Source organism: Mobula birostris, chromosome 12 (genome assembly GCF_030028105.1).
Source record: "Mobula birostris isolate sMobBir1 chromosome 12, sMobBir1.hap1, whole genome shotgun sequence".
Classification (NCBI taxonomy): domain Eukaryota; kingdom Metazoa; phylum Chordata; class Chondrichthyes; order Myliobatiformes; family Myliobatidae; genus Mobula; species Mobula birostris.
Window position 1 is genome coordinate 1,283,650 of NC_092381.1, and position 17,393 is coordinate 1,301,042.

The 17,393-nt window shown below is 50.5% G+C and overlaps 1 protein-coding gene across 1 annotated transcript in view; it reads left to right on the forward strand.

The window, feature by feature from the left end:
- Positions 1-17,393, forward strand: part of LOC140206422 (uncharacterized) — a 340,374-nt gene that overhangs the window by 299,379 nt on the left and 23,602 nt on the right. The window contains exons 59-62 of the mRNA XM_072274789.1: positions 1,557-1,610; positions 5,232-5,267; positions 9,564-9,617; positions 9,725-9,965. Coding sequence (XP_072130890.1) covers positions 1,557-1,610; positions 5,232-5,267; positions 9,564-9,617; positions 9,725-9,965 — 385 coding nt within the window. The remainder of the gene's footprint in view (positions 1-1,556; positions 1,611-5,231; positions 5,268-9,563; positions 9,618-9,724; positions 9,966-17,393) is intronic.

The following is a 17,393-nucleotide window of genomic DNA, read 5'->3' on the forward strand; positions in this document are numbered from 1 at the left end:
TTGGCTGCCAGTGACTAGTGGTGTTCCACAGGAGTCAGTGTTGGGAACAGTTCTTTTCATGCTGTATATAAACGACTTAGATGATGGAATAGATGGCTTTGTTGCCAAGTTTGCAGATGATATGAAGATTGGTGGAGGAGCAGGTAGTGTTGAGGAAACAGGTAGGCTGCAGAAGGCCAGACAGATAAGGAGAATGGGCAAGAAAGTGGCAAATGAAATACAGTGTTGGAAAATGCATGGTCATGCACTTTGGTAGTAGAAATAAATGTGCGGACCATTTTCTTAACAGGGAGAAAATCTGGGAATCTGAGATGCAGAGGGAGTTGGGAGTCCTTGTGCAGAACACCCTGAAGGTTAACTTGCAGCTAGAGTTGGTGGTGAGGAAGGCAAATGTGATGTTAGTATTCATTTCACCGGCCCCCCACACCAAATGGTGATGCAGCCAGTCAGAATGCTCTCCACCACCCCCCCCATATCAAATGGTGATGCAGTCAGTCAGAAAGCTATCTACTCTACATTTGTGGAAGGAGCCTGTCACCACATCCTGGAGTAATCAGCACCCAGTATGTCCCAGAAGGCCCTGAGGAATTCCACAGTCAGCCCGTCCAACCCCAGGGATTTGCATAACTGGTTAAGGGTGTTGTTCAGCTCCTCCAGTGATAGGGGAGTGTCCAGCTCCTATGGTTCATTATCCAATCAAAAATCTGATGGTAGAGGAGAGGATGCTCCTAAAATGGTGAGTGTTTGTCTTGTAAACAACAGGAATTCTGCAGATGCTGGAAATTCAAGCAACACACATCAAAGTTGCTGGTGAAAGCAGCAGTGTTTGTCTTGTATCCATTTTTATACTTTGAATTTATTTTGCACTATGAACCTCTTCCTTGACGATATCAATGAGTAGAGAGCAGGTCCTGGGTGATGGGGGTCGTTAATAATGGCTGCCACCTTTTTGAGGTATCTCCTTTAGAAGCTGTCCAGGATGCTGGGGAGGCTGATGCCTATGATGGAAATGACTGAGATTACAATTTTCTGCAGCTTTTTACAATCCTTTGCAGTGGCCCTTCCATACTAGATGGTGATGCAACCCATTCGAATGTTTTCCACAAAATGCTGGAAGAATTCAGCAGGAACTTAAGGGTCTCAGCCCAAACATTGACTGTACTCTTTTTTTCCATTGAAGCTGCCTGGCCAGCTCAGTTTGTCCAGCATTTTGTGTATGTTGCTCTGATATCTAGCAACTGCAGATTTTCTTTTGCTTGAGAATACTTTTCAGGGTACATCTGCAGAAATTTGCAAGAGTCTTTGGTGACATACCAAATTTCCTCAAACTCCTAATGAAATGTAGCTTTTTAATTAAACGTAATTACTGCCAATCCTTCTTTGTAATTGCAGCAATATGTTGCATCAACATGTAAATTGCTCACCCTTTCTACTGCTGATCCATTGATGAAGACTGCTGTGTGTACCCTTGGCTTCCCTTTCTGAAGTTCACCATCAATTCATTGGTATTTGGAGAGCTGGGTTTGTGACATTCTGCTGTTTGTGTCTCCCCACAGGGATTAGCTGGAGCTGCAGGACCTCTTGGACCCCCTGGACCCCCTGGCCTGCCTGTAAGTACAATAACATCGAATGTCCAGCTCAAAGTCACAGGGACATTTCACACCCACCACACACGGTCACAGGGACATTTCTCACCGAGAGACACACGGTCACAGCGACATTTCACACCCACAGCACACGTCACAGGGACATTTCACACTGAGAGCACACGGTCACAGGGACATTTCACACCCACAGCACACGTCACAGCGACCTGCAGCACAGGATCACAGGGACATTTCACACCGAGAGCACACGGTCACAGGGTCATTTCACACCCTCAGCACCGTCACAGGGACATTTCACACCCACAGCACACCGTCACAGGGACATTTCACACCCACAGCACACGTCACAGGGACACTTCACACCCACCACACACGGTCACTGGGACATTTCACAGCGAGAGCACATGGTCACAGGGACATTTCACACCCACAGCATATGGTCACAGGGACATTTCACACCAAGAGCACACGGTCACAGGGACATTTCACACCCACCACACACGGTCACTGGGACATTTCACAGCGAGAGCACATGGTCACAGGGACATTTCACACCCACAGCATATGGTCACAGGGACATTTCACACCAAGAGCACACGGTCACAGGGACATTTCACACCCACAGCACACGTCACAGCGACCTGCAGCACTTGATCACAGGGACATTTCACAGCCACAGCACACAGTCACAGGGACATTTCACACCCACCGTACACGGTCACTGTGACATTTCACAGCAAGAGCACACGGTCACAGAGACATTTCACACCCACCGCACGTGGTTACAGAGACATTTCACACCGAGAGCACACGATCACAGGGACATTTCACACTCACCACACATGGTCGCAGGGACATTTCACACCCACAGTACACGGTCACAGGGACATTTCACACACACAGCACACGGTCACAGGGACATTTCACACCCACCACACACAGTCACAGGGACATTTCATGCCCACAGTACATGGTCACAGTGACATTTCACACCTACAGCACACGGTCACAGGGACGTTTCACACCCACCACACGCGGTCGCAGGGACATTTCATACCCACCGCACATGGTCACAGGGACACTTCACACCCACAGCACACTGTCACAGGGACATTTCACACCCACCACTCACGGTCACAGGGACACTTCACACCCACAGCACACTGTCACAGGGACATTTCACACACACAGCACACGGTCACAGGAACATTTCACACACACAGCACACGGTCACAGGGACATTTCACACCCAGCACACACGGTCACAGGGACATTTCACACCCACCACACACAGTCACAGGGACATTTCACGCCCACAGCACACGGTCACTGTGACATTTCACAGCGAGAGCACACGGTCACAGAGACATTTCACACCCACCGCACACGGTTACAGAGACATTTCACACCGAGAGCACACAATCACAGGGACATTTCACACTCACCACACATGGTCGCAGGGACATTTCACACCCACAGTACACGGTCACAGGGACATTTCATACACACAGCACACGGTCACAGGGACATTTCACACCCACCACACACAGTCACAGGGACATTTCACGCCCACAGCACACGGTCACAGTGACATTTCACACCTACAGCACACGGTCATAGGGACGTTTCACACCCACCACACGTGGTCACAGGGACATTTCATACCCACCGCACATGGTCACAGGAACATTTCACACCCACCGCACACGGTCACAGGGACACTTCACACCCACAGCACATGGACACAGGAACATTTCACATCCACCGCACACGGTCACAGGGACACTTCACACCCACAGCACACTGTCACAGCGACATTTCACACACACAAAACACGGTCACAGGGACATTTCACACCCACCACACACGGTCACAGGGACATTTCATACCCACCTCACATGGTCACAGGGACATTTCATACCCACCGCACACGGTCACAGGGACACTTCACACCCACAGCACACTGTCACAGGGACATTTCACACCCACCAAACACGGTCACAGGGACACTTCACACCCACAGCACACTGTCACAGGGACATTTCACACACACAGCACACGGTCACAGGAACATTTCACACACACCGCACATGGTCACAGGGACACTTCACACCCACAGCACACTGTCACAGGGACATTTCACACCCACCACTCACGGTCACAGGGACACTTCACACCCACAGCACACTGTCACAGGGACATTTCACACACACTGCACACGGTCACAGGAACATTTCACACACACAGCACACGGTCACAGGGACATTTCACACCCAGCACACACGGTCACAGGGACATTTCACACCCACCACACACAGTCACAGGGACATTTCACGCCCACAGCACACGGTCACAGTGACATTTCACACCTACAGCACACGGTCATAGGGACGTTTCACACCCACCACACGTGGTCACAGGGACATTTCATACCCACCGCACATGGTCACAGGAACATTTCACACCCACCGCACACGGTCACAGGGACACTTCACACCCACAGCACATGGACACAGGAACATTTCACATCCACCGCACACGGTCACAGGGACACTTCACACCCACAGCACACTGTCACAGCGACATTTCACACACACAAAACACGGTCACAGGGACATTTCACACCCACCACACACGGTCACAGGGACATTTCATACCCACCTCACATGGTCACAGGGACATTTCATACCCACCGCACACGGTCACAGGGACACTTCACACCCACAGCACACTGTCACAGGGACATTTCACACCCACCAAACACGGTCACAGGGACACTTCACACCCACAGCACACTGTCACAGGGACATTTCACACACACAGCACACGGTCACAGGAACATTTCACACACACAGCACACGGTCACAGGGACATTTCACACCCAGCACACACGGTCACAGGGACATTTCACACCCACCACACACAGTCACAGGGACATTTCACGCCCACAGCACACGGTCACAGTGACATTTCACACCCACAGCACACGGTCACAGGAACATTTCACACCTACAGCACACGGTCACAGAGATGTTTCACACCCACCACACGCGGTCACAGGGACAATTCACACACACAGCACATGGTCACAGGGACATTTCACACCCACCACACACGGTCACAGGGACATTTCACACCCACCACACACGGTCACAGGGACATTTCATACCCACCGCACATGGTCACAGGGACATTTCATACCCACCGCACACGGTCACAGGGACACTTCACACCCACCACACATGGTCACAGGGACATTTCACACCCACAGCACACGGTCACAGGGACTGGGAGCAATGGGAAGCTGCTGTAACCCCATGGGCACCCAGTAGCTGGTCCAGCTGATGCTAATGTGGAAAAGATCAGCAGGGCAGCCGTGTGAGAGGGTGAGGTGGGGTGGATGTGCAGCGTAGTGTGGTACTGAGAACATACTGAGTGTTTGGGACATCCCATGTGGATCGCAGGCTCCGGAAGCTGCCCTGTGTTAGGCGATTGTAGCAGGAACCATGTCCATGTGTCATCACGATCCCAATGTTTCAGCACCTCCTAGTCTCGGTGAGCCGATGTCCCTACATCTCCATCTCTCCTTGCATTCTCTGACTCTCCTGATTTTGTTGTTCACAGGGTCCAATGGGGCCAAAAGGATCAAAGGGATCCACGGTAAGGAACATCCGCACCACATTCACTTTCCCACCCCTTAAACCCCCTCGACACTACGCACCTCATTCCCTTTCACCCATAAACCCTTCAACACTGTCCACCCCCTCCCAACCCATAAACCCCTCAACGCTATCCACCCCCTCCCTTTCCACACCCATAAACCCCTCAACACTGTCAACTCCCTTCCTTTCCCACACATAAACCCCTCAACACTGCCCACCCCCTCCCTTTCCCCACAAATAAACCCCTCAACACTGCCCACCCCCTCCCTTTCCCCACCCATAAACCCCTCAACACTGTCCACCCCTTCCCTTTCCCCAAACATAAACCCCTCATCACTGTCCACTCCCTCCCTTACCCCACCCAAAAAACCCTCAACACTGCCCACCACCTCCCTTTCCCCACCCATAAACCCATCGACACTGTCCACCCCCTCCCTTTACCCACCCATAAACCCCTCGACTCTGCTCACCCCCTCCCTTTCCCCACCCATAAACCCCTCAACGCTGCCCACGCCCTCCCTTTCCCCACACATAAACCCCTCAACACTGCCCACCCCCTCCCTTTCCCCACCCATAAACCCCTCAACGCTGCCCACGCCCTCCCTTTCCCCACACATAAACCCCTCAACACTGTCCACCCCCTCCCTTTCCCCACCCATAAACCCCTCAACGCTGCCCACGCCCTCCCTTTCCCCACACATAAACCCCTCAACACTGCCCACCCCCTCCCTTTACCCACCCATAAACCCCTTGACACTGTCTACCCCCCTTTCCCCACCCATAAAACCCTCAACACTGCCCACCCCCTCCCTTTCTCTACCCCCAAACCCTTCAACACTGCCCATCTCCTCACTTTCCCCACGAATAAACCCCTCAACACTGCCCACCCCCTCCCTTTCACTACCCATAAACCCTTGACACTGTCCACCCCCGCTTTCCCCACCAATAAACCCCTCAACACTGTACACCCCCTCCCTTTCCCCACCCATAAACCCCTCAACACTGTCCACACCCTCCCTTTACCCACCCATAAACCCCTCCACACTGTCCACCCCCTCCCTTTCCCCACCCATAAACCCCTCGACTCTGCTCACCCCCTCCCTTTCCCCACCCATAAACCGCTCGACACTGTCCACCCCCTCCCTTTCCCCACCCATAAACCCCTCAACACTGTCCACCCCCTCCCTTTCCCCACCAATAAACCCCTGAACTCTGTCCAGCCCCTCCCTTTCTCCACCCATAAACCCCTTGACACTGTCCACCCACTCCCTTTCCCCACCAATAAACCCCTCAACACTGTCCACCCCCTCCGTTTCCCCACCCATAAACCCCTTGACACTCTCCACCTCCTCTATTTCTCCACCCATAAACCCCTCGACTCTGCTCACCCCCTCCCTTTCCCCACCCATAAACCCCTCAACGCTGCCCACGCCCTCCCTTTCCCCACACATAAACCCCTCAACACTGCCCACCCCCTCCCTTTCCCCACCCATAAACCCCTCAACGCTGCCCACGCCCTCCCTTTCCCCACACATAAACCCCTCAACACTGCCCACCCCCTCCCTTTACCCACCCATAAACCCCTTGACACTGTCTACCCCCCTTTCCCCACCCATAAAACCCTCGACACTGCCCACCCCCTCCCTTTCTCTACCCCCAAACCCTTCAACACTGCCCATCTCCTCACTTTCCCCACGAATAAACCCCTCAACACTGCCCACCCCCTCCCTTTCACTACCCATAAACCCTTGACACTGTCCACCCCCGCTTTCCCCACCAATAAACCCCTCAACACTGTACACCCCCTCCCTTTCCCCACCCATAAACCCCTCAACACTGTCCACACCCTCCCTTTACCCACCCATAAACCCCTCCACACTGTCTAACCCCTCCCTTTCCCCACCCATAAACCCCTCGACTCTGCTCACCCCCTCCCTTTCCCCACCCATAAACCGCTCGACACTGTCCACCCCCTCCCTTTCCCCACCCATAAACCCCTCAACACTGTCCACCCCCTCCCTTTCCCCACCAATAAACCCCTGAACTCTGTCCAGCCCCTCCCTTTCTCCACCCATAAACCCCTTGACACTGTCCACCCCCTCCCTTTCCCCACCAATAAACCCCTCAACACTGTCCACCCCCTCCGTTTCCCCACCCATAAACCCCTTGACACTCTCCACCTCCTCTATTTCTCCACCCATAAACCCCTCGACACTGCCCACCCCCTCCCTTTCCCCACCCATAAAACCCTCGACACTGCCCACCCGCTCCCTTTCCCCACCTCTAAACCCTTCAACACTGCCCACCTCCTCAATTTCCCCACCCGTAAACCCCTCAACACTGCCCACCCACACCCTTTCCCCACCCATAAACCCCTCGACACTGTCCACCCTCGCTTTCCCCACCCATAAACCCCTCAACACTGTACACCCCCTCTCTTTCCCCACCCATAAACCCCTTAACACTGTCCACACCCTCCCTTTACCCACCCATAAACCCCTCCACACTGTCCACCCCCACCCTTTCCCCACCCATAAACCCCTCGACTCTGCTCACCCCCTCCCTTTCCCCACCCATAAACCCCTCCACACTGTCCACCCCCTCCCTTTCCCCACCCATAAACCGCTCGACACTGTCCACCCCCTCCCTTTCCCCACCCATAAACCCCTCAACACTGTACACCCCCTCCCTTTCCCCACCCATAAACCCCTCAACACTGTCCACATCCTCCCTTTACCCACCCATAAACCCCTCCACACTGTCCACCCGCTCCCTTTCCCAACCCATAAAGCCCACGACACTGCCCACCCCCTCCCTTTCCCCACCCATAAACCCCTCGACACTGTCCACCCCCTCCCTTTCCCCACCCATAAACCCCTTGACACTGTCCACCCCCTCCCTTTCCCCACCCATAAACCCCTCGACACTGTCCACCCCCTCCCTTTCCCCACCCATAAACCCCTTGACACTGCCCACCGCCTCCCTATCCCCACCCATAAACCTCTCGACACTGTCCACCCCCTCCCTTTCCCCACCCATAAACCCCTCGACTCTGCTCACCCCCTCCCTTTCCCCACCCATAAACCGCTCGACACTGTCCACCCCCTCCCTTTCCCCACCCATAAACCCCTCAACACTGTCCACCCCCTCCCTTTCCCCACCCATAAACCCCTTGACACTGTCCACCTCCTCCCTTTACCTACCCATAAACCCCTCAACACTGTTCACCCACTCCCTTTCCCCACCCATAAACCCCACAACACTGTCCACTGCCTCCCTTTACCCACCCATAAACCCCTCAACACTGCCCGCCCCCTCCCTTTCCCCACCCATAAACCCCTCAACACTGTCCACCACCTCCCTTTCCCCAACCATAAACATCTCAACACTGTCCACCCCCTCCCTTTCCCCACCCATAAACCCCTCAACACCGTCCAGCTCCTCCATTTCCCCACCCATAAACCCCTCAACACTGCCCGCCCCCTCCATTTCCCCACGCATAAACCCCTCGACACTGTCCAGCCCCTCCATTTCCCCACCCATAAACCCCTCAACACTGTCCACCCCCTCCCTTTCCCCACCCCTAAACCCCTCAACACTGCCCACCCCCACCCTTTACCCACCCATAAACCCCTCGACACTGTCCACCCCCTCCCATTCCCAACCAATAAACCCCTCAACACCGTCCACCCCCTCCCTTTCACCACCCATAAAACCCTCGAAACTGTCCAACCCCTCCCTTTCCCCACCCATAAACCCCACAACACTGCCCGCCCCTTCCATTTCCCCACACATAAACCCCTCGACACTGTCCACCACCTCCCTTTCCCCACCCATAAACCACTCAACACTGTCCACCCCCTCCCATTCCCCACCCATAAACCCCTCAACCTGTCCCCACCCGTAAACCCTCTCGCCACTGTCCACACACCTCCCTCACCCCAACCCACCCATAAACTTTCTCAACATTGTCCCCACCCCTCCCTCATCCCAACCCCACCCACTGACCCCTCGATACTGTCCAACTCCCCGACTTCTCTACCCTCTCTCCAAATTCCCTCAACACCCACCCCTATACCACCCTTTTGTCACTAGATTCTTCCGTTCCGCATGCCCTTCCTCCCCCTCCCTCCTCCTCCCACCCAGCTCCCTCTATCCTGTCCCCTCCACCACACAGCCAGCCGTTTCTCACCTTGTTTCTTCACCTCATGCTGCCTCTGCCCCCACTCATTCCTGCCCCACCCTCCACCTTGGCTGCTCCTTGCTGTCTCCTGACTGTCTCTCTTGTTGGCAGGGTCCGGCAGGCCAGAAGGGTGACACTGGAGCAATCGGCATTCCCGGACCTCCCGTAAGTACCTCATGCACACATTTAGTTCACATCCTCACTGACTCTTCATGTGCCCCTTTGGGTCCTCTGGTCTTTGTTCACTTGGTGTGTTGTGTCTGAATCTGCAGGGACCACCGGGAGAGGTGATCCAACCACTGCCCATCCGGACACCCAAGAAGACCAGGAGGTCTTCGGACAAGATGCAGGCTGACCAGGCAGTGGACTATGTGGAGGGACTGGATGACATATTCAGCTCCCTGGACACCCTGAAGATGGAGGTGGACTACATGAAGAATCCAATGGGAACCCAGAGCAACCCGGCCCGGACCTGCAAGGACCTGCAACTGTCCCACCCAGACTTCCCTGACGGTGAGCAGACGGCCATGCCGTCCCCACCCCTTCAGGTTGTGGTTGGCCAGCATTCTGGAGCAGAGACTCCCAACATCCATTTTGGACTGCAAATACGCCGATACCTTTCACTCTGAACTGTCTCAGGTTGGAGAACATTATCCCCCGATCCCAGAATGTACCGCAAACACCTCCCTGTAGTTTAGTTTGTAACTTACTGTAATCTTATATTTCACTCTGTGCTGCTTCCACAAAGCAACACATTTCACTCCAATGTCAAAGATAATAAATCTGATTCCCAGTCACCCTCAGTCCCCTGATCTGTGAAACATTTCTTTAAACGCTCACAGAGATCCAGCCTCCACACTCTCTGTGGTGGAGAAGTCAAAAGATTCCCCTCCTTCTGAGAAGCACTCACACACCTCAGTTTTAAATGTCTGCCCCCTAATCCTGTAACTGTGACCCTTGTTTGAGACTCTCCCACTAGCAGAAACACCTCCACATCTCCCCTGCCATGTTCCCTCAGGACTCTCTGTATTATCTGGAGTATTTTCCAGTGAATCTTAACCCTTTAAACCCCATTGTCAGCTCTGGAGAATCGGTGGAATGGGCACATTCACTGAACGTGCCTCATGCCCCTCACACACACGGCACAGGCCTCCCCACATCCACCAGACATGGGCATCAGAATAACACAGGGCCAGAATTCAGTTACAAGCCAGTCTCAGCTCACTTGTGTGCAAGTACCGTATTATAGTAAACCTTTCTGACAGTAGACCATAAGGTAGCAAAATTAAGCAATTTAGCCCATGGAGTCTGCTCCGCCATACCATCACAGCTGATTTATTATCCTTCCAAACCCATTTTCCTGCCTTCTCCCTGTAACTTTTAATGCCTTGACTATCCAAGAACCTATCAACTTTCACTTTAAATATACCCAAAGGCCGTCTGTGGCAATGAATCCCACGGATTCACCACCCTCTGGCTAAAGAAGTTCCTCCTTATCTCTATTCTGAATGAATGTCTCTCTTAAAACAGAGATGAGGAGGAATTTATTTGGCCAGAGTGAGATGAATCTGTGGAATTCCATTATACAAATCATTGCAAACAACAGGAATTCTGCAGATGCTGGAAATTCAAGCAACACACATCAAAGTTGCTGGTGAACGCAGCAGGCCAAGCAGCATCTGTAGGAAGAGGTGCAGTCGACGTTTCAGGCCAAGACCCTTCGTTAGTCCTGACGAAGGGTCTCGGCCTGAAACGTCGACTGCACCTCTTCCTACAGATGCTGCTTGGCCTGCTGCGTTCACCAGCAACTTTGATGTGTGTTGATACAAATCATTGACTTATTACATAAAAAGAAGCGGTCCCAACACTGACCCTGCAGAACACCACTAGTCACTGGCAGCCGAGAGAAAATCCCCCTCCCCTGCTTTGTTCCCACTCTTTGCCTCCGGCCAGTCAACCAATTTTCTATCCGTCTTGGTGTCTTTCCTGTCATACCATAGGCTCCTATCTTGTTAAGCAGCCTCATGTGGAGCACCTTGCCAAAGACCTTCTGAAAATCCAAGTAAACCACATCCACCAATGCTCATTTGTCTATCGTGCCTGTTCTTTCTTCAAGGAATTCCAACAGATTTCTCAGGCCAGACTTACCCCTAATGAAACTATGCTGACTTTGGCCTATTTTATCATGTGCCTCCAAGTGCCCTGAAACCTCCTTAATAATGGACTCCAACATCTTCCCAACCACTGAGGTCAGACGAACTGGCTTATAATTTCCTTTCTTCTGCCTCCTTCCGTCCTTAAAGAATGGAATGGCATTTACAATTCATCAGTCCTTTGGAACCATTGCAGAATCTAGTGGTTCTTGAAAGATCATTACTAATACCAGGAATCCCTTCCTCTTGTTCCCATCACCCTCCTCCCCCATCCATCCGTCTCTTTCCCCCAACCCCTATTTCCCACCCACTCAACTGTAGTCTTTATGCAGAGTCACTCACTCCCTTCGCCAGCCAAATCTGGAATCGGCTTCGATCTCTCAGAGCCTCAGCCCGGGCCGGAAAAAGATCGGCAGTCACGGAGTGACGAGTGACATGGTGTGGAAGCAGACCCTTCAGCCTAGATGAGACTGGACCTCAGAGCACCTTGGTCACAGGCCTCCGGTCAGAATAGCACCTCTCTCCTACTAGCCAAGTGTGAATTCGGTCCACCAAGTCTCCATGGAAACCATGTGCCTTGCGCTTCTGAATCAACTGATAATGAGGAATTTTGCTGAAGGCTTTACTAAAATTCATGTGGACATCTTCCATTGCCCTGCCCTCATCAATCACCCTCGTCACCTCCTCAAAAAATCATGATCAAGTTTGGAAGCCGTGTTCTGCCCTAAACAAAGCTGTGCTGACTAGTTGAGTGAGGGTAGCTCAATGAGGCAGTGATTGAAGGGTCTCACACACTAAATGCTGGGGGAACTCTGCAGACCAGGCAGCATCTATGGAAAATAGTATAGTCAACGTTTTGGGCCGAAACCCTTCACAGGACTGCTGAAGCATTTCAGCATTTTGTGTGTATTGCTCAGATTTCCAGCATGGAAGGGCCTGATTTCTATAAATACAAGAGGTTCTGCAGATGCTGGAAATTCACAGTAACCCACACAAAATGCAAGAGGAACTCACCCTGATGAAGGGTCTTGGCCCAAAACATCGACTGTTATTGCTTTCAACAGATGTTGGCTGACTGAGTTGCTCGAACATTTTGTGGCTTGTTCTGTGCATTGCACAGATCTATGACCCTTGAACTATCCAGACAAAGTCGATGCTTTTCCAGATGTACAAAGTGTAAGAAAAGCTGTGCTGGTGTTGCTGCTGATGAATTAGGCTCGGAAAGCCCACACTTCTTCCTCAAACACACTTTATTTCCTTGTGCAGCCCAACATTGTCACCATACCATTCTGAGGTCTGAACAGAGAAACGCCATTTTTATACAGAAATCACTGCCAATTTAGGAAATTGACTATTTGGTTAACTGTGCCTCTGCAAATTCCTTACATGCACGATCAATCACCATTCACAATACAGTACAGCTGTTAAAACATAGAAACAGAGAAACAAAGAAAACCAACAGCACAAAACAGGCCCCTCAGCCCACAAAGCTGTGCCGAACATGTCCTTACTTTAGAAATTACCAAGGGTTACCCATATCCCTCTATTTTTCTGAGCTCCATATACAGGTCCAGGAGTCTCTTAAAAACCCTATCGTATCCGCCTCCACCACTGTTGCCAGCAGCCCATTCCACGCACTCACCACTCTCTGCGTAGAAAACCTACCCCTGACATCTCCTCTGTACCTACTTCCAAGCACCTTAAAACTTAAGCCATTTCAGCTCTGGGAAAAAGCCTCTGACTATCCACATGATCAATGCCTCTCATCATCTTATACACCTCTATCAGGTCAGCTCTCATCTTCCGTTGCTCCAAGGAAAAAAGGCCAAGTTCATTCAACCCATTCTCATAAGGCATGCTCCCCAATCCAGGCAACAGCCTTGTAAATCTCCTCTGCATCCTTTCTATGGTTTCCACATCCTTCCTGCAGTGAGGCGACCAGAACTGAGCACAGTACTCCAAGTGGGGTCTGGACAGGGTCCTAATTAGCTGCAACATTACCTCTCAGCTCCTAAACTCAATCCCACGATTGATGAAGACCAATGCACTGTATTCTTTCTTAACCACAGAGTCAACCTGCGCAGTAGCTTTGAGTGTCCTATCGACACAAACCCCAAGATCCCTCTGATCCTCCACACTGCCAAGAGTCTTACCATTAATACTATATTCTGCCATCATGTTTGACCAACCAAAATGAATCACCTCACACTTATCTGGGTTGAAATCCATCTGCCACTTCTCAGCCCAGTTTTGCATCCTATCAATGTCCCGTAGTAACCTCTGACAGCCCTCCACACTATCCACAACACTCCCAACCTTTGTGTCATCAGCAAATTTACTCACCATTCCCTCCACTTCCTCATCCAGATCATTAATAAAAATCACCAAGAGTAAGGGTCCCAGAACAGATCCCTGAGGCACACCACAGGTCACCGACCTCCATGCAGAATATGACCCATCTACAACCACTCTTTTCCTTCTGTGGGCAAGCCATTTCTGGATGCACAAAGCAAGGTCCCCTTGGATCCCATGGCTCCTTACTTTCTCAATAAGCCTTGCATGGGGTACCTTGTCAAATGCCTTGCTGAAATCCATATGCACTACATCCACTGCTCTACCTTCATCAATGTGTTTAGTCACATCCTCAAAAAATTCAATCAGGCTCATAAGGCACGAACAGCCTTTGACAAAGCCATGCTGGCTATTCCTAATCATATTATGCCTCTCCAAATGTTCATAAATCCTGCCTCTCAGGATCTTCTCAATCAACTTACCAACCACTGAAGTAAGACTCACTGGTCTATAATTTCCTGGGTTATCTCTATTCCCTTTCTTAAATAATGGAACAACCTGCACAACCCTCCAATCGTCTGGAACCTCTCCCGTCCCCATGGATGATGCAAAGATCATCGCCAGAGGCTCAGCAATTTACTCCCTTGCTTAGGGGAGGTAGCCTCGGGTACATCTCATCTGGTCCCAGTGACTTATTGACTTGATGTTTTCCAAAAGTTCCAGCATATCCTCTTTCTTAATATCTACATAGTCAAGCTTTTAAGACATCTATAAGCCATCCCTACAATCGCCAAGATCCTTTTTCGTAGTGAATACTGAAGCAAAGTACTCATTAGGTAACTCTGCTCTCTCTTCCGGTTCCATACACACTTTTCCACTGTCACACTTGATTGGTCCTATTCTCTCACGCCTTATCCTCTTACTCTTCACATATTTGTAGAATGCCTTGGTGTTTTCCTTAATTCTGTCTGCCATGGCCTTCTCATGGCCCCTTCTGGCTCTCCTAATTTCTTTGTTAAGCTCCTTCCTGCTGGCCTTATAGTCTTCTAGATCTCTATCATTACCTAGTTTTCTGAACCTTTCATAAGCTCTCCTTTTCTTCTTGACTAGATTTACAAAAGCCTTTGTACACCACGGTTCCTGTACCTTACTATCCTTTCCCTATCTCATTGGAATGTACCTGTGCAGAACTCCACGCAAATATCCCCTGACAAATATCCTTGATAAAGTAGTACAAACAAGTGCAGATTTTGGTCTAACCATCAACTGTAAAAAATCCATATGTATGGTAATATCAAAATAGCAGGATACTTCCAACTGCTAATTGTCGATCTGTAACCAAGAGACTAAACAAAAGACCTTGGTAGCTTTATATCACAAGATGCTAGACGTAAAGTAGAAATAAAAAGAAAAATTGCCATTGCCAGAACCAACTTCCAAAAATGAAACTCATTTTTACCAACAGACACATTTCTATGACAAGGCTTAGGCTACTAAAATCTTACATCTGGTCAATCTTGCTGTATGCTTCCAAAACATGGATTATAATACCAGAACTCCAAAGAAACTGAGAAGCAACAGAAATGTGGTTTCTTAAAAGAATGCTGAAGATATCGTATAGAGATAAGGTAACTAAGAGACAGTACTCCAATGCGCCCACGCAAAAGATCTTTACTGAGAACATTGAATGAGAGGAAACATAAATTCCTGGGCCATGTCATCAGAAAGGGAGAGATAGAATGCTTTACATTACAAGATCATATGCCTGAGAAACGTGGAAGAGGAAGGCAAAGAAGAAAATATGAACAATATGACAGAACTAACAAATCTAAGTGTGTGAGATATTATTAACGCTGCGAGGGATCGTTCGATGTGGAGAGCCATGATCACCCAAGCGTGTAACGCGCAAGGCACATGAAGAAGAAGAAGAAGAAGACTTCCACACATTTCCCTGAGGACATCTTTTCCCAATTTATGCTTCCAAGCTCCTGCCTGATAGCCTCATACTTCCCTTTACTTCAATTAAATACTTTCCTACCTTGTCTGTTCCCATCCCTCTCCAATGCTATGGTAAAGGAGATAGCATTGTGATCATTATCTCCAAAATGCTCTCCCACTGAGAGATCTGACACCTGACCAGGTTCATTTCCCAATACCAGATCAAGTACAGCCTCTCCTCATGTAGGGTTATTTACATATTATGTCAGGAAACCTTCCTGAACACACATAACAAACTCCACCACATTTAACCCCTCACTGTACAGATATGCCAATTGATATTTGGGAAATTAGAATGTCCCACCACGACAACCCTGTTATTATTACACCTTTCCCGAATCTGTCTCCCTATCTGTTCCTCGATGTCCCTGTTGCTATTCGGTGGTCTATAAAATAACACCCAGTAGAGTTATTGACCCCTTCTTGTTCCTAACCTCCACCCAGAGAGACTCCATAGACAATCCCTCCATTACTTCCTCCTTATCTGCAGCTGTGACACTATCTCTGATGAACAGTGCCATGCCCCCACGTCTTTTGCCTCCCTCTCTGTCCTTTCTGAAACTTCTAAAGCCTGGCACTCAAAGTAACCATTCCTGCCCCTGAGCCATCCAAGTCTCTGTAATGGCCACAACATCATAGCTCCAAGTGCTGATCCACACTCTTAAGTTCACCTGCTTTGTTCATAATACTCTTTGCATTATAATAGACACATCTCAAACCATCGGTCTGAGCACGTCCCTTCTCTATCACCTGCCTATCCTTCCTCTCGCACTGTCTCCAAGCTTTCTCGATTTGTGAGCCAACCTCCCTTTCTTCCATCTCTTCAGGTTGGTTCCCACCCCCTGCCCCAGCAATTCTAGTTTAAACTCTCCCCAATAGCCTTAGCAAACCTCCCTGGCAGGATATTGGTCCCCCTGGGATTCAAGTACAACCAGTCCTTTTTGTACAGGTCACTCCTGCCCCAAAAGAGGTGCCAATAATCCAGAAATCTGAATCCCTGCCCCCCGTTCCAATCCCTCAGCCACGCATTTATCCTCCACCTCATTCTATTCCTATACTCACTGTCACATGGCACAGGCAGTAATCCCGTGATGACTACCTTTGTGGTCCTGCTTCTCAACTTCCTTCCTAACTCCCTGTAGTCCGTTTACAGGACCTCCTCCCTTCTCCTGCCTATGTCATTGGTACCAATATGTACCACGACCTCTGGCTGTTCTCCTTCCCACTTCAAGATATCATGGACGCGATCTGAAACATCCCGGACCCTGGCATCTGGGAGGCAAACTACCATCCGAGTTTCTTTTCTGCATCCACAGAATCGCCTGTCTGACCCCACTAACTATAGAGTCCCCTGTCATTGCTGCTATAAAAGAAACCATTGATAACCATGTAACCATATAACAATTACAGCACGGAAACAGGCCATCTCGGCCCTTCTAGTCCATGCCGAACTTGTACTCTCACCTAGTCCCACCGACCTGCACTCAGCCCATAACCC